Source organism: Coregonus clupeaformis, chromosome 1, assembly GCF_020615455.1.
Source record: "Coregonus clupeaformis isolate EN_2021a chromosome 1, ASM2061545v1, whole genome shotgun sequence".
Classification (NCBI taxonomy): Eukaryota; Metazoa; Chordata; class Actinopteri; order Salmoniformes; family Salmonidae; genus Coregonus; species Coregonus clupeaformis.
This window is the reverse complement of record NC_059192.1, coordinates 10,158,709-10,183,309: the sequence shown is the minus strand read 5'-3', so window position 1 is coordinate 10,183,309 and position 24,601 is coordinate 10,158,709. Positions and strand designations below refer to the sequence as shown.

Sequence of the window (24,601 nt, the reverse complement as noted above, 5' to 3'; positions counted from 1 at the left end):
GCTAAAAACAAGAACTGTACATCTCTAAGGTTAACTCAATCATTTTATACTAGGACATTGATCGCAAGATATTAGCTCCTTGTCTCTCAGCCTCTTAATATTTGCATGACAGTTATCTTAGAAACATGACGTTTACACTATTGTGATTATTATACAAGGCTCGCTACCTTGACTAGATCCATTAAATATGCTTATGTTCATATAGCATTTATCCACCTAATAATGGAGTAAGATTGATGAATGTAGTTTATTATTATTAACCTCAATTTTAATCATCTGAGGCACTGTGTTTTACGAGCGTTTAACGAGGCAGTTTTGTATTCATAAAGGCCTAACTGAGAGAGCGCTCACACACACCATCTCTGCATCTCTAACTCACACACACCATCTCTGCTTCACCTGAACACTTCTGAAGGGGTTATCTCTGGACCCATAATCACCAATCAGCTCAGAGTCAGAGTGCTGAAATAGGATCAAGTCCCCCTGTCTATATAATCATTTTCATTCTGATCTAAAAAGCAAAACTGATCCTAGATCAGCACCTACTCTGAGACAAAGTGTGAACTCTGACCTGTCCTTGAAGAAGCGCCGGAAGCCGAAGGCCACCAGCTTGAAAACAGACTCCAGGACGAAGATGAGGGTGAAGATGTAGTTACAGATCTTCAGCGCCTCGTCCAACTCCTGGACAGAGAGAGGGAGGGAGGAACGGCAGGAGAGGAAGGGGGGAGGACAGGGAGGGAGGGTTAGAAGTACAGTATTCCATAGGTTGTAGTTATTATGGTCTCTCTCTTCTGACGTCTCACTCTCCCAGAATAACCCATTTCCCAGAGTAATTCTCTCCACCCTACCATCCCGCTCTCTCCCTCTCCTCTACCTCCCCCTCTCTCTCTCTCTGAAAAGGCTATCAGTGTAAAAGTGTCTTGTAGACTAGGGGAATTAATGACACCCTTCTCCTTTTTCCTAGTAGGCATGTGGAGATCAGACAACTACAGTGGCTTGCGAAAGTATTCACCCCCCTTGGCATTTTTCCTATTTTGTTGCCTTACAACCTGGAATTAAAATGGATTTTTGGGGGGTTTGTATCATTTGATTTACACAACATGCCTACTACCACTTTGAAGATGCGAAATATATATTTTTGTGAAACAAACAAGAAATAAGACAAAAAAATAGAAAACTTGAGCGTGCATAACTATTCACCCCCCAAAGTCAATACTTTGTAGAGCCACATTTTGCAGCAATTACAGCTGCAAGTCTCTTGGGGTATGTCTCTATAAGCTTGGCACATCTAGCCACTGGGATTTTTACCAATTCTTCAAGGCAAAACTGCTCCAGCTCCTTCAAGTTGTATGGGTTCCACTGGTGTACAGCAATCTTTAAGTCATACCACAGATTTTCAATTGGTTTGAGGTCTGGGCTTTGACTAGACCATTCCAAGACATTTAAATGTTTCCCCTTAAACCACTCGAGTGTTGCTTTAGCAGTATGCTTAGGGTCATTGTCCTGCTGGAAGGTGAACCTCCATCCCAGTCTCAAATCTCTGGAAGACTGAAACAGGTTTCCCTCAAGAATTTCCCTGTATTTATCGCCATCCATCATTCCTTCAATTCTGACCAGTTTCCCAGTCCCTGCCGATGAAAAACATCCCCACAGCATGATGCTGCCACCACCATGCTTCACTGTGGGGATGGTGTTCTTGGGGTGATGAGAGGTGTTGGGTTTGCGCCAGACATAGCGTTTTCCTTGATGGCCAAAAAGCTCAATTTTAGTCTCATCTGACCAGAGTACCTTCTTCCATATGTTTGGGGACTCTCCCACATGCCTTTTGGCGAACACCAAAAGTGTTTGCTTATTTTTTACTTTAAGCAATGGCTTTTTTTCTGGCCACTCTTCCGTAAAGCCCAGCTCTGTGGAGTGTACGGCTTAAAGAGGTCCTATGGACAGATACTCCAATCTCTGCTGTGGAGCTTTGCAGCTCCTTCATGGTAATCTTTGGTGTCTTTGTTGCCTCTCTGATTAATGCCCTCCTTGCCTGGTCCGTGAGTTTTGGTGGGCGGCCCTCTCTTGGCAGGTTTGTTGTGGTGCCATATTATTTCAATTTTTTAATAATGGATTCAATGGTGCTCCGTGGGATGTTAAAAGTTTATGATATTTTTTTATAAACCAACCCTGATCTTCTCCACAACTTTGTCCCTGACCTGTTCAGAGAGCTCCTTGGTATTCATGTGCCGCTTGCTTGGTGGTGCCCCTTGCTTAGTGGTGTTGCAAACTCTGGGGCCATTCAGAACAGGTGTATATATACTGAGATCATGTGACAGATCATGTGACACTTAGATTGCACACAGTTGGACTATATTTAAGTAATTATGTGACTTCTGAAGGTAATTGGTTGCACCAGATCTTATTTAGGGGCTTCATAGCAAAGGGGTTGAATACATATACACGCACCACTTTTCTGTTATTTATTTAAATATTTTTTTTAACAAGTTATTTTTTTCATTTCACTTCACCAATTTGGACTATTTTGTGTATGTCCATCACATGAAATCCAAATAAAAATCCATTTAAATTACAGGTTGTAATACAACAAAATAGGAAAAACGCCAAGGGGGCTGGATACTTTTACAAGGCACTGTAACTCTACAGGGATTTACTGATTCATCTGGCTACCCACACCTCCTTACCCCATCTCTCTCTCTCTCTCTCTCTCTCTCTCTCTCTCTCTCTCTCTCTCTCTCTCTCTCTCTCTCTCTCTCTCTCTCTCTCTCTCTCTCTCTCTCTCTCTCTCTCTCTCTCTCTCTCTCTCTCTCTCTCTCTCTCTCTCTCTCTCTCTCTCTCTCTCTCTCTCTCTCTCTCTCTCTCTCTCTCTCTCTCTCTCTCTCTCTCTCTCAATTCAATTTTTTTTCAATTCAATAGACTTTATTGACATGGCAAGTAAAATTACTTACATTGTCAAAGTATACATATAACAAAAATGGTGGGACCAACAGCAATAATAATAGTAGTAGTGGAAATGGGATTACCATTAGCAGCAACTACAACAACAATATTAATGAGAATAACAATACATTAAAGCAATAGTAGTCGACCAATCTCAACATGACTGAGAAGACACATTACATGCTATGAAAGCCAAAACAAAACAGGAAATATTATTGACATTACATTACACTTTTCACTGGCTGTCCCTCAGGTTGTGGCAGGAGGACACATATTTGGCTGCCAAAATTGCACATTTTGGCTTTTCACCCAATAAATATTTGATTTTGTCTTCCTCTTTTATAGTTTCAAATTCTTTGTACTGAATGATAATTTTGGGAAAGAAAGATTATCTTAGGTCTGAGTATTTGTCACAGTGTAATAGGAAATGCAGCTCTGTCTCTACCTCTCCCCGGGGGCAGAGTGAGCACAGCCTGTCCTCTCTGGGCAGCCAGGTTTGCCTGTGACGACCGGTCTCTATAGCCACACTGTGCTCACTGAGTCTGTACCTAGTCAGTGTTTTTCTCAGTTTTCTATCAGTCACAGTGGTGAGATAGTCTGCCACCATGTACTGTCTGTTTAGAGCCAAATAGCATTGAAGTTTACTTTGATTTTTTGTGGTGTCTTTCCAATAGGTGATATATTTTTCTTTTTGCTTTGTGATGATTTGGTTGGGCCAGATTTTCTGAGTGCTGTCCTGAGGCTCTATGAGGTTGGTTTTGGTTAGTGAACTGAGCCTCAGAACCAGCTGGCTGAGGGTACTCTTCTCTTGTTTCATCTCTTGACATAGTAGAGCTGTGTGATGGAATGTTTTGGGGTCACTTGTTTTTAGATGGTTGTAAAATTTGATGGCTCTTTTTTCTATTCGAATAAGGAGGGGGTATTGGCCTAATTCTGCTCTACATGCGTTATTTGGAGTTTTTCTTTGCACTTGCAATACAGTCTTGCAAAAAAAGAGCGGACCCCATACTTCGCTGCCATATAGAGCAATTGGTTCTATAACTGATTGGAACATTTTGAGCCAGATTCTAATTGGAATTTCGATTTTAATATTCCTTTTAATGGCATAGAATGCTCTTCTTGCTTTGTCTCTCAGCTCATTCACAGCCACGTGAAAGCTACCTGTGTTGCTGATATTTAGTCCTAGATATGTGTAATTTTTGGTGTGTTCTAATAGAATTGTGTCCAAATAGAATTTATATTTGTCATCCTGATTTCCGGACCTTTTTTGGAATATCATTATATTCGTTTTTTTTTAGATTAACGGTCAGGGCCCAGGTCTGACAGAATCTGTGCAGATGATCTAGATGCTGCTGTAACCCCTCCTTAGTGGGAGACAGTAGCACCAGGTCATCTGCGTACAGCAGACACTTGATTTCAGTGTTGTGTAGGGTGAGACCAGGTGCTGCCGATTCTTCTAATGTTTTTGCCAATTCGTTAATGTAGATGTTAAATAGTGTTGGACTTATTGGGCAGCCCTGTTTCACTTGACGTCCCTGAGAGAAGAAGTCTGTTTGCTTGTAGCCAATTTTAATCACACATTTGTTTTTGGTGTACATTGATTTAATAACATCATATGTTTTCCCTCCAATACCACTTTCTATTAGTTTGTAAAAAAGACGTTCGTGCCAAATTGAATCAAATGCTTTCTTGAAGTCTACAAAACACGAGTAGATTTTGCCTTTGTTTTGATTTACTTGTTTGTCAATTAGAGTCTGGAGGGTGTAAATGTGGTCTGTTGTGCGATAATTTTTTACAAATCCAATCTGGCTTCTGCTTAGGACGTTGTGTTCATCAAGGAAATTATGTAGTCTGCTGTTTATGATACTGCAGATAATTTTCCCCAAGTTGCTGTTAACGCAAATTCCTCTGTAATTATTTGGGTCAAATTTGTCTCCATTTTTATAAATTGGTGTGATCAATCCTTGGTTCCAAATATCGGGGAAAATACCTGCAGTTAGGATAATGTTGAAGAGTTTGAGTATAGCCAATTTGAATTTGTGGTCTGTATATTTGATCATTTCATTTAAAATACCATCAGCACCACAGGCCTTTTTGGGTTGGAGAGTGCAAAGTTTTTCCAATAATTCTTGTTCTGTAATTGGGGTATCCACAGGATTCTGATAGTCTTTGACTGCTGATTCAAGGATTTGTAATTTTTCTTGTATATCTTGTTGTTCTGGGCTCTTTGTTATATTGCTGTAGAGGTTTGCAAAGTGATTTCTCCACATATCCCCATTTTGGATAGCCAATTCTTCATTACGAGGTTTGTTTAATTTATTCCAATTCTCCCAGAAGTGGTTTGATTCTATGGATTCCTCAATCACATCCAGCTGATTTCTAATGTGCTGTTCCTTTTTTGTTCTTAGGGTGTGTTTGTATTGCTTCAGTGTTTCCCCATATTGAAGACATATATTTTTGTTGTCTGGGTCTCTGTGTTTATGATTAGATATATTTCTCAATGACTTTCTTAGATTTTTGCAATCATTATCAAACCATTTTTCATGATCTATTATTTTTGGTTTGCTCTTATGTTTCTTTAGATTAGCCAAGGAGGCTAATTTGTCAAATATAAAGTTTATGTTCCAAACGGCCAAATGTATACCTTCATTGGTGTAGGAGAATGTTAATGCTAAAAAAGTTGTCCAGGAGAGATTGTATTTTTGGCTACTAATTGCTTTTTGGTAGATTTCTGTACTGTTTGCACTCCATCTATAGGTCTGTTTAGTACCATGTAATTTATTGGGCCGTGATGCTTCATGGTTGGGTTCTGCTCTTCTCAGATACACTGTGATTTTACTGTGGTCAGAGAGAGGTGTTAGTGGGCTGACTGTGAAGGCTCTGAGAGACTCTGGGTTAAGGTCTGCGATGAAGTAGTCTACAGTACTGCTGCCAAGGGATGAGCTGTAGGTGTACCTACCAAAAGAGTCCCCTCTTAACCTACCATTGACTATGTACAGACCCAGTGTTCGACAGAGCTTCAGGAGCTGTACTCCATTTTTGTTTTTCACTTTGTCATAGTTGTTTCTAGGGGTGTATGTGGGGAGGGAAAGGTTGTTGCTTCCCGGTAGGTGTTTGTCCCCATGACTGTTAATAGTGTCTAGTTCTTCTGCTGTTCTAGCATTCAGGTCTCCACAGACCAGCACATTGCCTTGGGCCTGAAAGTGACTAATCTCCCCTCTAGAATGGAGAAACTCTCTTCATTGAAGTAGGGTGACTCTGAGGGGGAATGTATGTGGCACAGAGGAAGACGTTGTTATCTGTTAAGATAGCCTCCTTGTTGATTTTTAGCCAGATAAAGAATTCTCCTGTTTTGATCAATTCGATTGAATTAGTTAGTTCAGATTTATACCATATTAGCATTCCCCCTGAGTCTCTGCCCTGTGTGATTCCGTTTAATTTGGTGGATGGTACGATTATCTCCCTATAACCTAGTGGACAGCCAGTGGAAACATCACCTCTGCACCATGTTTCCTGTAGTACTACAATATCAACATCATCAATTTCTTTAAGGAAGTCTGGGTTTCTGCTCTTTAGCCCAAAAGCAGAGGACTTCAAGCCTTGTAAATTCCAACATGCAACGTAAAAAGACTTCATAACTGTTTTTTCTTTACATTCAAAATGAGATAAACACTCACAATCCAACAAGAACTATTAAAATAGGATTTTTCAATTAAGGTAAACTCTTATTATGCAAATGTGATTTGTTTATCATTTAAGATAGTATTTGTGTCATGCCACTTGGGTGGATGTAGTGTGAGGATGGTGGAGTTCATCTTACCATGACCCTCGGCAGTGCTCATCTTACCATGACCCTCGGCCTATCACATGTGAGCACAGTAGATTCAGCATTTGTTTGATGTCACTCATTTCGTTGGTGGGAGCTGGACCAGTTGCTCCTCTCACAGCTTGTGCATAGCTCTGTCTGCCGGGCTGTGGCTCCTCCAGGTGTGGGTCTGTGGTGGGGGGAGGGGGGTGTTAGGCCTCGTCTGGGTGGGTCTGAAGCTGGGCTGGGGTGGTCTGTGCTGCGCTGGATGTGGTGGGCATTGAGGTTGGTGGTGCTGTGGCCGTGGCTGGGGGTCCAGGGTACTGGTCCGGGGTGTTGTCTCGGTGATCTCGGGGGGGTGGAGATTGCTCCGCTGTTCCTGGGTGGAGAGGTCGGGATGCGGTTTAAAGCGACGTCCTTGAGAGTCTTAGCAAGGATGGGGACTGTCTCTCTGTACAGGTGAACATGGTCATAGAGACAGTCCAGATCGAGGGTGGGATGGTGGGCCAGGTGTACATTGGGTCGCAGGGCACAGTCCCGGGAGAGGCTGGCGTTTATTCTTTGGATTGTGGCAGGGTGGAAGTCCTTCCTCTGTAGAAGGGTTGACACCACGATCCTTGAGTTGGGGAAGATTGCGGAGGCCTTCTCAATCACTCCCCGTAGTGAAGTCGCCACCCTCTCCTGCTGAGCACGCAGGTCGTTGCTTCCGGTGTGTATGATTATGTGGCTTGGCGACCCAAGCTGGGCCTTATCAAGCAGCGCCATGGCACTCTGCGTTGTTGGGCACCACACCTTTCTCGTTTTGTGTCTAGGGAAAAGTTTCTTCTCCTGAACAAACTTCCCATTTGAGTCCATCAACAGGACAATCTCAGCCAGTGTTTCTTCTGGACTGGAGGGGGTAGAGTTGGGCCTGGTGGGTGTTGGAGCTGGGGTGTGGCTGGTCTGTGCCGGTGCCGCTGTCAGTGGGAGGCTGTTCTGGGGGCTGGGGGGGAGGCCTGGCTGGTTGAGGTGGGCTCCTCTGCTGTGTGATGGCAGGTCATAGAGTGGTGATCTAGCTGCTCCTGCAGTCTGTCCTCTGTTATCTTTCTCTCCTGCAGCTCCTCTCTTAGTGTGGTCATCTCGTTATTACTGCTCTGCCTGTCTTTTTGGAGCTCTCTCACCTCCTTTGTTAGATCAGCCAGCTCTCTCTTGAGTCCGTCTCTCTCTTGCTGAACTTCTTTCAGCTGTGTTGCAAGGCTGCTGTCCTGCTCTGTCCGCACCTTGGTTAGGAGCTCCTCTAAGGTGTGGATGTCTGGTTGCTGTTTGCTCACACTCTCCCTGAGCAGGACCAGCTCTCCCTCTAGTGTGGTGAACTGATCCCTCATGGCAGCCATGGTGGTGAGGAGGGCCTGAGCCTGCTCTGCACTGAGGGGGTCGCTCTCCTCCTGTGGCGTGTCCTCCCCTATGGTGGGAAGAGAGGTGCTGGATGTGCCTTTTTGGGTGGGGATAGTGGGGGTGAGGGTGGTGCTGGTGGAGTTTGTCTTGTGGGAGGGCATGTCACTGGTGGTGTCCTTCTCTCTCTCTGCTCTCTCCTTAATGGTCTGAAAGTCTGTTTCAAACAGCCTAAGGTTACCTTGCACCATGACAGTCCCAGTCTTGTAGAGGTTGATTGTTATCATGGTGCTGTCAGGGTCATCTGTCTCTTTCACTTTCAGCTTCCACCCATTACAGATTCCCTCTTTCTTTACGGATGGGTAGTGAGAGCAGACTGCTGAGCACCATGCATTTGGCTGGTCAGTGAGAAAGATGAAATTACTCACATCACCGTTTTTGTAGAGGTCTGTGAAAAGGGTTTCTGGCCTCCCCTTTAGTAGATTCTGTTTAAAAGCTTTCCTTGTTGTGTCATTTTTGGCCTCTGGAGGGTAGAGAATGGACTCAGCGCTGAGGGGGAGTGGGGACATGGTGCCTGTGGGCTCTGCTACTACTGCTGCTGCTGCTCTGTTCTGCTGCACCGTTGCTATGGCAACCAGTTTTGTTTGTCTGCTGCTGTTGCTAGCTAGCTCCTGTTTAGCTCAAAAACCAGCAAAAAGAGTGAAAGATCTTCACACACAAAAACAGAAGATATGTTTAAAGTTGGAGTCCGTGCTTCTTTTTTATATACTCACTCAGTTTGGTCGATTGATGTAGTTGTATTAACTCCTCTTGCTAGGTTTGTCCTAGCTCAATTTTCTGGCTGGCTTGTTAGCCTGCTGGCTAGGTTTTTGTTGTGTAGCTAGCTAGTGAGAGTCAAAACTTCTTAATTTGAGGCGCAAAGTTACTTTTTCTTCTATTCTGATTTAATAGAGTTGTTGTTCATCACTTCTTGCCTTGAATTCTTTTTAGATTCGAGTGTTTATCTCATTCTAAAAACAAAAAAACTGAAATAAATCAGGAGCTCATGTTGAGCATGACCATGATCTCTCTCTCTCTCTCTCTCTCTCTCTCTCTCTCTCTCTCTCTCTCTCTCTCTCTCTCTCTCTCTCTCTCTCTCTCTCTCTCTCCCACCCTCATCTATCTATCTCTATCTCTACCACCCTCTTCTCTCTCTCTCTCTCTCTCTCTACCACCCTCTTCTCTCTCTCTCTCTCTCCTCTCTCTCTCTCTCTCTCTCTCTCTCTCTCTCTCTCTCTCCCTCCCTCTTCTCTCTCTCTCTCTCTCTCTCTCTCTCTCTCTCTCTCTCTCTCTCTCTCTCTCTCTCTCTCTCTCTCTCTCTCTCTCTCTCTCTCTCTCTCTCTCTCTCTCTCTCTCTCTCTCTCTCTCCCACCCTCATCTATCTCTCTCTATCTCTACCACCCTCTTCTCTCTCTCTCTCTCCCTAACACCCTCATCTCTCTCTCTCTCTCCCTACCACCCTCATCTCTCTCTCTCTCTCTCCCAAAAAATCCAAAAAACCAAAGCTGTTTTCATCACGAATCACTGTGCGGCTGATCTGATAATAAACAATTACAATTCTTCGAGACATCATTTGCGTGGGAGTTTAGTTCATGATTTGCTTTCCGTTGTATTACTTTATGTAATGTGGAGCAAATCCCATGAAGAATTGAAGGAACTTTTCTCATTTGCGTTTGTGCAGCCAAACAAACTACAAATCCCAGAACAGTGATGTTGGACCATGTGGAATGAATACTGACTGGATGAGCGGCCATCTTGGTGCGTGCCATCTGAGGGGCCATGGTGATAACTAACAGACTACATATCAACAAAGAAACCATCATTGCTCAGGTCCTACCTTGGGCTGTTGGTAGTGTTCCATCGCCATGGTGATGACGTTGAGTCCGATGACGATGGAAATGAAGAGATCCAGATACTGGGAGGTGCACATCTTGTGGATGAGGAGACGCATGGAGGAGTAGTCCGAATAGTAAGGCTTACTCTGAGCTTCTGTTGGAAGGGGGGAATAAGAGAGGGGAGGTCGGGGAGGTAGGAGGGGTGGGGGTCATAGTGTGAGATAGGGAGCAGTGTACTGGACATTTTAGGGCAAAAAATGTCGAGAGGTGGACACCAGCAGCCCACAGGTCTCCAGAGAGAGAATAGTGTTAGTTAAAGGAAAGCAGAGAGCACATACACACCCATACTGACATATATCATCACATCATTACAGAAGACAGAGGCAGAAGAGAGAGGCAAATGAAAGCTAGATGGAGTGAGAGAGAAGAGAGTAAAAAAAAAGCAATGAGCAGAGAACGAGGGGTATGGATAGAAAGGTATAGAAGGAGAGGAAAGAGATAGAGGAAGACACAGAGATAGTGGAAAGAGAGAAAACAAGTGAGAGAGAGAGAGAGAAGCACAGTGTTCCCAGGCCCAGCTCCCCTGTGGCTGCCAACCATGACTAAAAAATCAGAGCTGCTTTCCTCTGATCAATAATGATTCAAATGGACATCTCCTCGCCACCGGCCAAAGTGGGTGTGTGTGTGTGTGTGTGTGCATGTGCGTGTGCGGAGTTGGGAAGGAGGGAGGTTATTTTGGTGCATTGTGAGGCTGCAGGAAGCTGGTAATGAATGGTTAATTTATGATCTCTGTCTCTCTGTCTCTCTGTCTCTCTGTCTCTCTGTCTCTCTCTCTCTCTCTCTCTCTCTCTCTCTCTCTCTCTCTCTCTCTCTCTCTCTCTCTCTCTCTCTCTCTCTCTCTCTCTCTCTCTCTCTCTCTCTCTCTCTCTCTCTCTCTCTCTCTCTCTCTCTCTCTCTCTCTCTCTCTCTCTCTCTCGTATATCACCTTTCCTCATTTTATCTATCATCCATAAAGAACAGAGGAAAGAGGATGAGTGAGGGAGTGAGAACACTATCAGTCTCACTATCAGTCTCTGTCCTCATCCATCTTTCATCAGTGAAAGAGAGGTCAGGACAGCATGGGCCTGCTAACACACATACTCACGCGCACACACATGTGCACACACACACATGTGCACACACACACACACGCGCGCGCACACACACACACACACACACACACACACACACACACACAGCCCGATTCCCTCAGGTGCTGTTCAGCTCTCCCTCACCATAAATCTACTTGAGTGTGAGGCTCTCTCTCGTTTGGCGTCTACCTGGGTCATTGCTTTATCGTACATTTCTTGTACAACATGCAGACCCATCACACCACATACTAGTGCAGTGAACCCACTGGTGCAAATGTGGTGGCAGTGAAATGTCATGGGAAACTGCTCAGCTGCTTCATTTTGCTGCGGGGCCTAACACTTTATTTGAATGGTCCGTACTAGAAGGTCGATAGATGAAACTGATAGTACAGTTTATTGAGCATCCGTTGCGGGGGGACTGTCAAAATAACGTATTAGACACTTCAGTGGCTGATTGTGTTTTCTTAAAGCAATCTAAAGCAGTCTTGTAAGTGTCAAATTCTCGTAGGTTTAAAACGCTACACCGAGAGAGGAAGGAGAGAGACAGAATGAGAGAGATAGACCTTTCATTGTGTAAGTACTGCCCCTGAGAGAAAAAAAAAGAGAGTATGACCTTTACCCCTTGGCTCAGGCCCGGCTCTGCCACAGGGGAGATACATTAATGGAGGGAGGAGAGGTGAGAGTAGAGAGGGCCAAATTACACCTCTGCTACTCCAACTTTCTCTTTCTGGAGGGAGAAAGAACTGAGCAGCACTTAGTGGAAGAATTGATCTTACTTTAGACTCACTGGCACAGACTGACACTGTGATGTCATGCCAAACCCATGAGTCAAGTTAACGTCCGTATTAGCTTTCGTCAAATCAGCTTGAAAGACTTTTAAAAGTGTGTGCGTGTCTGTTTGTATGTGCACAGTGTGTGTGCGTCTTTGTGTGCACAGTGCGTGGTGTGGGGGCATATTAAGGTCTACTCTTGTGAGAAAAAGAGAACTGAGACCAGATGAAAGTGAAGAAGTGAGGCGTGAATAAACTTCAGCACAGCCTTCTCTCTCTCTCTCTCTCTCTCTCTCTCTCTCTCTCTCTCTCTCTCTCTCTCTCTCTCTCTCTCTCTCTCTCTCTCTCTCTCTCTCTCTCTCTCTCTCTCTCTCTCTCTCTCTCTCTCTCTCTCTCTCTCTCTCTCTCTCTCTCTCTCTCTCTCTCTCTCTCTCTCTCTCTCTCTCTCTCTCTCTCACACACACACAAATAGAAACATAGCATTCACAAACATTACATAAACATCAATCAGACCCCCGACCACTCTACCAACCCAAGGGGCCTTAGACCTATGTGGTCCGTTAATTGGGAGCATCTGCTAAATGACTAGCATGTAGCATGTTAAACTAAATGCATGTTGCAACTATGTCCATGTTGGTGCCCCGTGTGAGGAATCTTGGGTATCCTACATGTTGGTGCCCCATGTGAGGATTTAGGCAAAAATGTATAAATACTTCAAGAGGGAATGATATGGTCTTCTCATTTTGACATACAAGTAATGATATTTTACTCTTGGAGAACTAAGACCCCTTTAGCTGAAAGCATTGGTGAATCATTAAACATCATGACTGACATAAAAAGGTCATTAGTTACGAAAGAGCACCAAGACAATATCCAAAAACAACCTCTTAATCCCTTACACCACATTACCTATACCCATCAGATTGAAGTCTACAAAGCATGGGTATAGAGGTTAGGGTGAGGAACTAGGAGTTGTTTGTGGACTGAGCCACACTCAGTAACATCAGGAAGACAAGGCTCGGTTGGGAAATACAGACACACTGAAGTCCCTGGTCATGTGACGAGGGAGTGGATACAGCACAGCACGATGGGTTTACTGTCACAGTGTGAGTGGGCTTTGATTGGGTTGGAGTGAATGTATGTGTAGTGTATGGGGTTGAAAGAGGTTCCGGTTGGGTTGAATGTGTGTGTATCGGTTTGAACTTGAAGGAGCTTTGGTTGCATTGGTTTGCACATACAGTGTATGGGTTTGAAGAAGCTTTGGTTGGATGCCTGTGTATGGGTTTGTAACACAGTGGAACTATGTGCTGAATACTGTGAAATGACCTCTAGGGTGCAATGCATTTTCAATCAAGCTATAGATGGTGCCATATCGTGGATTGTGGAAGAGTTATTATTGTGATGTGAAAGTGGAGTAAAACTCTATGAATGCACTTGCTTTTGATGATTGGTCAGGTGAAAGTGAGGCTTGTGGTAGAGAGATGATTGAAGGAAAGGGGCGCTGGGGGGCTTGAGAAAAGGAGGGGGATAGTCTTTGAGCCCTGGATGGTATAACAATGTCTGTGAAAGGAAGAGCAGGCCAGAGGCGGTAAGATCAGTCCCAATGTTACAGCCAGGACCATTTCCTGTAACCAGGTCAAAGGTTAAGATGATTGTGGTGGTCAGATACAAGAGGTCAAAAAGCCCAGTTACAATATCAGTAAGGTTATACTTTGATAGGTGTTGTGACTGATTTTACACCCCTGCCCTTTACTGGATCAATGGGTTGGTTCACATAAAGAGTGAATGTGTGCTGGGTTAACAGGTTGTACTGGTTGATTGCAGCACAAGGTCAAATCAAAGTCAAGGGTTAACAAGTGAAACTACATTGAATCCAATTATGTATGAATCATTTTGGATTTGTAGAACCAGCAAACATCGAGTCAAAACATTAGATCAAAAATAAACAAATAAATCAGAAAATATTATGTTGGATTTCCCATAATGCTCTGCTTCCCTACTCAGCACCAATCACAAAAAGAAGAAACAAAAAAAAAGAACTGAAAAATAAAAATAAAAGGTCCAGAAGAAAGAGGTAGGGAAAGAATAACATAATAATAATAATAATAATATATAACATGACAGGGCATGGTAAGTCATACACACACAAACACACACACATGCACAGAAACACACTCACACACACACGCACACACCCAAAGACATACAAAGACACACACACACGAGTTGTGCTGGTGCACACGGTAGACTGACACACATTTCTTTCTGAGTCTGACTTGAGCAGGATGGACCAATTGGAATGGAGACTGGAATGGTGAAGGAAGGCGATTGGACAGCGGTGAGTGGAAGGTGGGGTTAACAGGACGAGAGAATAATGGACAAATGAGAATAGAACGTATAAGAAACAAACCAATGAGATTTCAGTGTTTTAGCAACACAGGAAACGGCACATTTTCCCCTTTCAAGTCCAAGTCTAATTCAAAGAACTATTACCACTGTATCTTAGTCTGGTAAAGGCTACATCCTTTAAGTACCTTGTAGAATTACCAATGGTGTTCAGCTCAGCAGCAGTTACATTTGCCAAGACCCAGACATCAGAGGTTGCTATTGAGGAGTGCTGTTTTAAAGGACCACCATTTCACCTCTTTCATCCTGCTAGACACTAATCATGTAATAGTCTACCACTGGCAGTCTGGCACATTTAGTGTCTTTGACTGTCCAATAATCCACAGTTTTCTGGTTGGCTTGATCAGCCACCTGGGTAGCAGTACATCTGTCCAACTGCTGGTACGCCACATGTTAACCAACCTCCTTCACTGTTACCTTGGACCGCAGGACACAAACACACACACACACACCTGAACACCTGCACAGATACATAGGCTACACACGCAAGTACGTAATGCGCACATACAGCTCTTCTCTACCCATGCCATACACAGATATTGTACATTCAGTGGATCTGTTGTTGTTAACCAATATATCCAAAGCAGAGCTCAAAGGCAATGTGCCAGCACACTTGAGAAACACTAATCTTAACACCTCCAACCATGAAACATTCATACCCTCACACACTTTCATCAAATACACTAACATTACTTCTAGCGCTACAAGGACATTCTACTGTTACAGGCTCATTCAACTAATAGCATCAGACCACTGCAGGGATGAATATGTCTCAGGTATGTAGGCTAGACTAAACTAGAATAGGCTAGGTTAGGCTAGACTAAACTAAGCTAAGCTAAGCTAAGCTAGGCAAGACTAAACTAAGCTAGGCTAAACTAGGCTAGGCAAGACTAAACTAGAATATGCTAGATTAGGCTAGACTAAACTAAGCTAAGCTAAGCTAGGCAAGACTAAACTAAGCTAGGCCAAAATAGGCTAGGCAAGACTAAAGTAGGCTAAGCTAGGGAACTGATGCTAAGCACAACTGTCTGGTTATGTTAGGCCTAAGAGCTGTATTGGTGGGAGTATTGATGGGGTTACACTTACACCTTAGGTCATGAAAGTGATTCAATATGTATTTCCTCTAACACTCCACTCTCTGGACCACCCCACTTTCAGAATTGGCGCCGGAGAAGATGGCTGCCGTTTTACAGCCCTCTAACCAATTGTGCTATTATGTGTGTTTTTTCACGTTATTTATAATTGATTCTGTACATTATGTTTCTGCCACCATCTCTTATGACCAAAAAGAGCTTCTGGATATCAGGACAGCGATTACTCACCTCGTATTGGACGAAGATTATATCTTCAACAAGCCGGACGCAAAGGATATCCTACAGACACCCGACATGGCCCAAAACCCCATCATTCACATGAGAAAGAGACGGAGATATCGTGGACGTAGGTCGGGGTGCCTTGTAAGGATCCGACGACGAGCGAGTAAACTGCCTCTTCCATCAATCCTATTAGCTAATCTTCAATCATTTGAGAACAAATTGGATGACCTAAGATTACGGTTATACTACCAACTGGACATTAAAAACTGTAATATCTTATGTTTCACGAGTCGTGGCTGAACGACGACATGGACAACATACAGCTGATGGGATATACGCTACATCGGCAGGATAGAACGGCTGACTCCGGTAAGACAAGGGGTGGCGGTCCGTGTATATTTGTAAACAACAGCTGGTGCACAAAATCTAATACTAAGGAAGTCTCAAGGTTTTGCTCACCTGAGGTAGAGTATCTCATGATAAGCTGTAGACCAAACTATTTACCAAGAGACTTTTCATCTATATATTTCGTAGCTGTTTATTTACCACCACAAACCGATGCTGGCACTAAGATTGCACTCAATGAGCTGTATAAGGCCATAAGTAAACAGGAAAACACTCATCCAGAGGCAGCGCTCCTAGTGGCCGGGGACTTTAATGCAGGGAAACTTACATCCATTCTACCTCATTTCCACCAGCATGTTAAATGTGAAACCAGAGGAAAAAAAAACTCTAGACCACCTTTACTCCACACACAGAGACGCATACAAAGCTCTCCCTCGCCCTCCATTTGGCAAATCTGACCATAACTCTATCCTCCTGATTCCTACTTATAAGCAAAAACTAAAGCAGGAAGCACCAGTGACTCGGTTAATAAAAAAGTGGTCAGATGACGCAGATGCTAAGCAACAGGACTGTTTTGCTAGAACAGACTGGAACATGTTCCGGGATTCTTCAGATAGCATTGAGGAGTACACCACATCAGTCACTGGCTTCATCAATAAGTGCATCGATGACGTCATCTCCACAGTGACCGTACGTACATACCCCAACCAGAAGCAATGGATTATAGGCAACTTCCACACTGAGCTAAAGGGTAGAGCTGCCGCTTTCAAGGAGCGGGACTCTAACCCGGACGCTTATAAGATATCCCGCTATGCCCTCCAACGAACCATCAAACAGGAAAAGAGTCAATACCGGACTAAGATTTAATCGTACTACACCGGCTCTGACACTCGTCGGATGTGGCAGGACTTGAAAACTATTACAGACTACAAAGGGAAGCATAGACGCGAGCTGCCCAGTGACACAAGCCTACCAGACGAGCTAAATCACTTCTATGCTCGCTTCGAGGCAAGCAACACTGATGCATGCATGAGAGCACCAGCTGTTCCGGATGACTATGTGATCACACTCTTTGTAGCCGATGTGAGTAAGACTTTTAAGCAGGTCAACATTCACAAGACCGCAGGGCCAGACGGATTACCAGGACGCTATCTATATTGCACTCCACACTGCCCTTTTCCACCTGGACAAGAGGAACACCTAAGTGAGAATGCTGTTCATTGACTACAGCTCAGCGTTCAACACCATAGTGCCCTCAAAGCTCATCACTAAGCTAAGGATCCTGTGACTAAACACCTCCCTCTGCAACTGGATCCTGGACTTCCTGACGGGCCGCCCCCAGGTGGTAAGGGTAGGTAACAACACCTCTGCCACGCTGATCCTCAACACGGGGGCCCCTCAGGGGTGCGTACTCAGTCACCTCCTGTACTCCCTGTTCACCCATGACTGCATGGCCAGGCACGACTCCAACACCAACATTACGTTTGCTGACGACACAACAGTGGTAGGCCTGATCACCAACAATGACGAGACAGCCTATAGGGAGGCGGTCAGAGACCTGGCGACCTGAGTGTGTGTGTGAGTTTGTCTGTGAGTGTGCATGTGTGTGTGAGTGTGAGTGAGTGTGTGTACGTGCATGCGTGAGTGAGTGTTAGTGTACATCTTCATGTCTGTGCCTGATCAGGGGAGGAGTTGACACTCTTGTCTTAGCCATTTAAAGTTTATCTCTTTGCTGACATTATAGACCAATGGTAACACACGTGGTGAACATGAAGTCGATTACTCTCTCCAGTTACTCCATTATCATCTTGTATGTACACTGAGTTTACAAAACATTAAGAACTCCTTCCTAATACTGAATTGCTTCCTACAGTTGTGTCAAGTTGGCTTGATGTCCTTTGGTTGGTGGACCATTCTTTTTACACACAGGAAACTGTTGAGCGTGAAAAACACAGCAGCGTTGCAGTTCTTGAAACAAACCGGTGTGCCTGGCACCTACTACCATACCCTGTTGAAAGGCACTTCAATATTTTGTCTTGCCCATTGACCCTCTGAATGGCACACGTACACAATCCATGTCTCAATTGTCTCAAGGCTTATAAATCCTTATTTAACCTGTCTCCTCCCCTCCAACTACACTGATTGAAGTAGATTTAACAACTGATTCATAGCTTTCACCTGGATTCACCTGGTCAGTCTATGTGATGGAAAGAGCTGGTGTTCCTAATGTTTTGTACACTCAGTGTATATTTCTCATTACATCCTATCATAAATATTATTAAAAGGTTGTAGATTATATAGTTATAGTGCAGCTCAAGAATCAGTGCTACCTGTTAGGTAGAACACAAAATGGCCAAATGCTACTTTTGTACCATCTTTTAAAGACAAAGAGGGCGAGATACATCTTCAGGGACATGACCCATCCTGAGCAGGTCTGAGTACAGCGTTTATCTCTTTGGGCTGTGAGAGTTAGAGGCCATCTGTTACTGTGACACATTCACTCCCCAAGCTGAGCTATGCAACGAACACTCATAACTACACTGTCTCGCCCAGTGTGTGTCTCTTTCAATAATTTTCTGTTTTGCTCTCTGTTCTCATTCTCTCTCTCTCTCTCTCTCTCTCTCTCTCTCTCTCTCTCTCTCTCTCTCTCTCTCTCTCTCTCTGTGTGGGATCTCTCTGTCTGTCTGTCTCTCTTTCTCTTTCCGTGCGGGGGCAATTAAGGACACACTGTTTCTGGCTGCCACATTACAGAACCCTGCTGTCAACTTCTTCTGTCCTCCTCACTCTCTCATTCATGTCCCCCTCTATGTCTCTTTCATATCTCTCTTTCATCTCTCTCTCTCTCTCTCTCTCTCTCTCTCTCTCTCTCTCTCTCTCTCTCTCTCTCTCTCTCTCTCTCTCTCTCTCTCTCTCTCTCTCTCTCTCTCTCTCTCTCTCTCTCTCTCTCTCTCTCTCTCTCTCTCTCTCTCTCTCTCTCTCTCTCTCTCTCTCTCTCTCTCTCTCTCTCTCTGATTCCCTCCCACGGCTCACCACTGTGTAGGGGAGAATATCATAGTGTGCAGTCACCATGAGTCTCCTTTGGACACACTGTACTGGACATAACTGTTCATTATTGAATACACACATGCATATTCAGTGTGTGTGTGTGTGTGTGTGTGTGTGTGTGTGGTGTGCTGGTTAGGTAAAGTATAGATTGAGAGGAATATGACTTGGTCTTCGCCAGCCAGGTCACCTGTGATACAAGTCAGTATTCGACATCCATCCATGTCTGAGGATGTCGGGAGATGACGTGGAAACCTCCTTAATCATTCAGAGTTAATGCCTAACCTTAAGATTTGGAGTTAATGCCTAAACTTCACCCTAACCTTAAAACTTCTAAATTTGATGTTTGAGAAACATGTATGAATGGCAACTCCCTCCCTCCCTCCTCTCACCCATCTCGTCCCCTACACCATGACTGACCCATTTCCATCTCTTTTTTTCTCCTCTTTCATACCCCATCTTCTTTCTCCCTCATCCACTCTTTTATTTCCTTCCTCCTCTCCTCTACTATCCTCCTCTCCTCCTCTACTATCCTCCTCTACTATCCTCCTCTCCTCCTCTACTATCCTCCTCTACTATCCTCCTCTCCTCCTCTACTATCCTCCTCTCCTCCTCTACTATCCTCCTCTCCTCCTCTACTATCCTCCTCTACTATCCTCCTCTCCTCCTCTACTATCCTCCTCTACTATCCTCCTCTCCTCCTCTACTATCCTCATCTACTATCCTCCTCTCCTCCTCTACTATCCTCCTCTCCTCCTCTACTATCCTCCTCTACTATCCTCCTCTACTATCCTCCTCTCCTCCTCTACTATCCTCATCTACTATCATCCTATCCTCCTCTACTATCATCCTCTCCTCCTCTACTATCCTCCTCTACTATCCTCCTCTCCTCCTCTACTATCCTCCTCTCCTCCTCTACTATCCTCCTCTACTATCCTCCTCTCCTCCTCTACTATCCTCCTCTACTATCCTCCTCTCCTCCTCTACTATCCTCATCTACTATCCTCCTCTCCTCCTCTACTATCCTCCTCTCCTCCTCTACTATCCTCCTCTCCTCCTCTACTATCCTCCTCTCCTCCTCTACTATCCTCCTCTCCTCCTCTACTATCCTCCTCTACTATCCTCCTCTCCTCCTCTACTATCCTCCTCTACTATCCTCCTCTCCTCCTCTACTATCCTCCTCTCCTCCTCTACTATCCTCCTATCCTCCTCTACTATCCTCCTCTCCTCCTCTACTATCCTCCTCTCCTCCTCTACTATCCTCCTCTACTATCCTCCTCTCCTCCTCTACTATCCTCCTCTCCTCCTCTACTATCCTCATCTACTATCCTCCTCTCCTCCTCTTCTATCCTCCTCTCCTCCTCTACTATCCTCCTCTACTAGCCTCCTCTCCTCCTCTAATATCCCCATCTCCTCCTCAACTATCCTCCTCTACTATCCTCCTCTCCTCCTCTTCTATCCTCCTCTCCTCCTCTACTATCCTCCTATCCTCCTCTACTATCCTCCTCTTCTATCCTCCTCTCCTCCTCTACTATCCTCCTCTACTATCCTCCTCTCCTCCTCTACTATCCTCCTATCCTCCTCTCCTTCTCTACTATCCTCCTATCCTCCTCTACTATCCTCCTCTCCTCCTCTACTATCCTCCTCTACTCCTCTACTATCCTCCTATCCTCCTCTACTATCCTCCTCTACTATCCTCCTCTACTATCCTCCTCTCCTCCTCTACTATCCTCCTCTACTCTCCTCCTCTCCTCCTCTTCTATCCTCCTCTCCTCCTCTACTATCCTCCTCTACTATCCTCCTCTCCTCCTTTACTATCCTCCTCTCCTTCTCTCCTCCTCTACTATCCTCCTCTACTATCCTCCTCTCCTCCTCTACTATCCTCCTCTCCTCCTCTACTATCCTCCTCTCCTCCTCTACTATCTGTGAGGGACATATTTGGGGTCGGCTTGTCGCATCTGTCTGTCTGTCTCACTGGATTTGATAGAAAGAGATCTCTAGAGAGGAACGGGGCTATATGCCAATGCAACTTTTCTCCTCCACGCTCAAATATTCTACCTCGATGTGTGGAGATATGACTGTAAACACAAGGAAAGTGGGGATAGAGAGTGGAAGGAGAGAGAGAGAGAGAGGGAGAGGGGGAGGGAGAGGGGGAGAGAGAGGTAGATAAAGAGAGAGCGGGAAACGGAGAGAGAGAGAGAGGGAGAAAGAGAGAGAGGGAAACAGAGAGGGAGAGAGAGAGAGGGAGAGGGGGAGGGGGAGGGAGAGGGGGAGAGAGAGGGAGATAAAGAGAGAGCGGGAAACGGAGAGAGAGAGAGAGGGAAACAGAGAGGGAGAGAGAGAGAGGGGGAGGGGGAGGGAGAGGGGGAGAGAGAGGGAGATAAAGTGAGAGAGGGAAACAGAGAGGGAGAGAGAGGGAGAGGGGTAGAGAGAGGGAGAGGAGAGAGAGAGAGAGAGTGAGTGAGAGAGAGAGAGACAGAGAGAGAGAGAGAGAGAGAGAGAGAGAGGGTTGATCCTGTATATTTTACAGCCTGCTCTGCTACCATCTGGTGCTTGTGACACATACACACACAGACATATAGACACACACACACGCATGCGCGCACACACACACACTCTCTTTCCCACTGCATGAGCGTGGGTAGACAACCTGGAGCTTGTGGTAGAGTAACAGGAACAGTGCTGTGGATAGTGGGTCACCGTGAAGAATAAGGAACCACAACAAACGACAGGAAAACGTCCACAAACGTCTATAGCGGTCTGAATCGGATGAGAGAGAGGCAGGGGGACGGGTGGGGGACGGGCGCGGCATGGGACCCTACCTTCCGTGAACTTTGAACCCTGACCTCTGAACCACCATGGTGGGGGAAACACAGAACATGCTAGAAACTCTGTACCTGTCAGTGTGCCTTCAGAGAGGACCCAACTCACCCCCGGAATCATCAACACATCTAGAAGAACGAGACCAGGTTAGTCAGAGAGAGGTGGGGAACGAGGGATGGGCGAAGAAGGAGAGAGAGTGTGAGAAAGAGAAATAGGGGTGAAGTAAGAGCAGAAGGATGAAGGTGATAGTGCTGGGTCCAGTTCATACTTTAGTCTTTTCAACTTATTCTGAGTCCAGTGTGAGCTCTTGATACAGTTGATAAAGGATTCAGGATTCTAGGATTCAGTTGGGGATTTTGTAAACAGTCGATCCCCTATTTTCAAACCCCAAATCCAAAAGATCTGTGCCACAATTCATTGGAATACAAATAGAACCACTCTGGTGAAGTAAAACTCTAGTGAAGGAAAATCAAACTACATCTACACCAGGAAAAAAACAACTCAAATGTTGCCCTTCTCTTCCCAAACCCTTGTGTCAACCAGAAAAGATAGCTATAGATTCTGAAACCTACCCAGTCAAAAGGGCTATACCTCTACTGTACATACCTTTACTCAACCATTCTCTCACTCTGTCAACATTTTTACAGTTTCAGTTACAGCTGTGAGGAAATGGTTTCCAAGCAACAGAAAAAGAACAAGCTTGAGGTGACAGATTTAATAAACGAAAAACAGTCCAGATATTCAACCGGTGAGTAAAACTCTCAAAGCATAGATACACTATAAACAAACTAAAGATAAACTATAGAAAAACGAAACGGAGAAAGAAACCAAATGGAAATGAGGGGACTTATTGTACAGGTCTGTACAGACACAGGTGCGTGTGAGAGTAAGCGCAAGAGGGTGGGAGTGAAGGAGTGAGAGAGTGTGTGAGAGAGAGAGACTGTGTGTGTTCGGTCTGTGTGAGCGACTGAATGTGTGTGAGTGCATGGGAGCGTCAATGGTGACCAATTTGGGCACACCACATCTGCAAGAGAAGATCGACATCCATCTGTATTTCTCAAGAGTTGAATGAAAGCATTCCCACTGTCAACTACCATCAACATTTGATTACAAAATATCAAAATGATCTTTCTTTTATCCACCAAAGTAGCACTAAAGCCAATACGGCTACTGAAATAACCACTCTTTCTCATGTCCAATGTTTGGGGTTCGAAGGCAGTGGAATCACTACAGAGAGAGGCGAAGTCGGGCGTCTGGTAACCCGTTCCTGTACAGCTGGAGGGGCGGTGGGGACAGATCTAGAATCAGCTGACCTTCGTATAACCCTAACCCTTACTATATGGAGGAAGCCATTAAAATCAGACCCTAGATCAGCATCTAGGTACTTCCTCGTTTGGTTTGTAGTTCTACCTACCCCTCCGGCTGTACTACAACTACATGCAGGAGAGGAGTGGGGAGACAGAAGGGGGCATTACCTTGCCCTCACCCCCCCTTCTCTGGAAGTTCCACATCATGCAAGCCCCGCCCACCACTACTCGAAGGGGGCGGTCATAAGTATGCCCTCTACAATAGGCCAGGCAGGAAGTCTATTCTACTAGACCAGCGCGCACCAACTCCGATCCTGGAGAGAGACTCGGTGTGTGTGGGATTTTGTTCCAGCAAAGCACTAACACACCTGATTCCACTTATCCAGGTTTTACAATTACTGGTGGGCTGGAACCAAAGTAGCTCTCCAGGACCAGAATGGGTGACCACTGAACACCACTAGCGGGGAGACTGCAGGGAGGAAATATGGGAAGAAAGAAATGGGACTTCTACAGCAAAATAGCAACTACTTCAGGTCTAGCGCGTTCCCTCGATCGCTTGGCTTTGGTCAAATCAAACCCAAACAAGCTCAAACCAGGCAGGACTCAGAAAGACGTGGAAAGACTACCGACCAGCCATCTCCTTCTCCTTACTCCGTCTCTTTTTCTCCATCCGTTTCAGTCTCTTCTCCTCCCTGCGTTTGGCCTCCTCGGCCTCCTGGCTGCGCCGGCACTTGTGGAAGTTCTCCACCACCACGCCCACGAACATGTTGAGCACGAAGAAGCTGACGATGAGCAGGAAGGAGATGAAGTAGAGAAGCATCCATGGGTTGTGGTTCAGCTGCGGCTGGAGGGGACACACACGTTACGAGCATTGTGGTGCCGTTCTAACTGCAAACGCTGCACGCTGTGTGTATATTTTCAGAGTGTGTTTGCCTCTATCCACCTAGAGAAGAACACACTACCAGCTGCATATTGTGAGTGCCAGGACACCGTCGTACACCTACCTATCCTGCTGCTACAGTCAACACTATAAATTATAGAAATGAATGCATAAATACATACATGAATAATACATGATTATTATTTTTTTAATACAAAACAGAGTATCAGGAAAGTGAAATAAATAAATAAATAGACACAGTACTGTGGGCTATGCAGGGCATGTGGAAGAAACGAGAGGAGGGTTGAATGTTTGTTGGATGTTTGACAGTAAGCAGCTTAGAGATCAATGACAAGTTCCAAAAGCACAGACAGGAATGCTGACATAAAAATCAAGATTTCTCTGCCTCTGGCCAACCAAGCCTTTGTTCTACAGCTGCCACTGTATCGCTAGTGAACACAGTGTGTGTGTGTGTGTGTGTGTGTGTGTGTGTGTGTGTGTGTGTGTGTGTCTATGTACATATTTTCCTACCTTATCAAGACCAGAATGTCCTGGTAGGAAAACAAGATGTTTTCATATTTTTAAGTCTGGA

The 24,601-nt window shown here is 45.0% G+C and overlaps 1 protein-coding gene across 1 annotated transcript in view; it reads right to left on the bottom strand.

The window, feature by feature from the left end:
• LOC121583774 (voltage-dependent T-type calcium channel subunit alpha-1G-like) overlaps positions 1-24,601 on the bottom strand; it is a 206,764-nt gene that overhangs the window by 25,296 nt on the left and 156,867 nt on the right. Inside the window, exons 24-26 of the mRNA XM_045226451.1 lie at positions 23,781-23,973; positions 9,993-10,144; positions 572-681 (exon numbers count right to left, since the gene is read on the bottom strand). Coding sequence (XP_045082386.1) covers positions 572-681; positions 9,993-10,144; positions 23,781-23,973 — 455 coding nt within the window. The remainder of the gene's footprint in view (positions 1-571; positions 682-9,992; positions 10,145-23,780; positions 23,974-24,601) is intronic.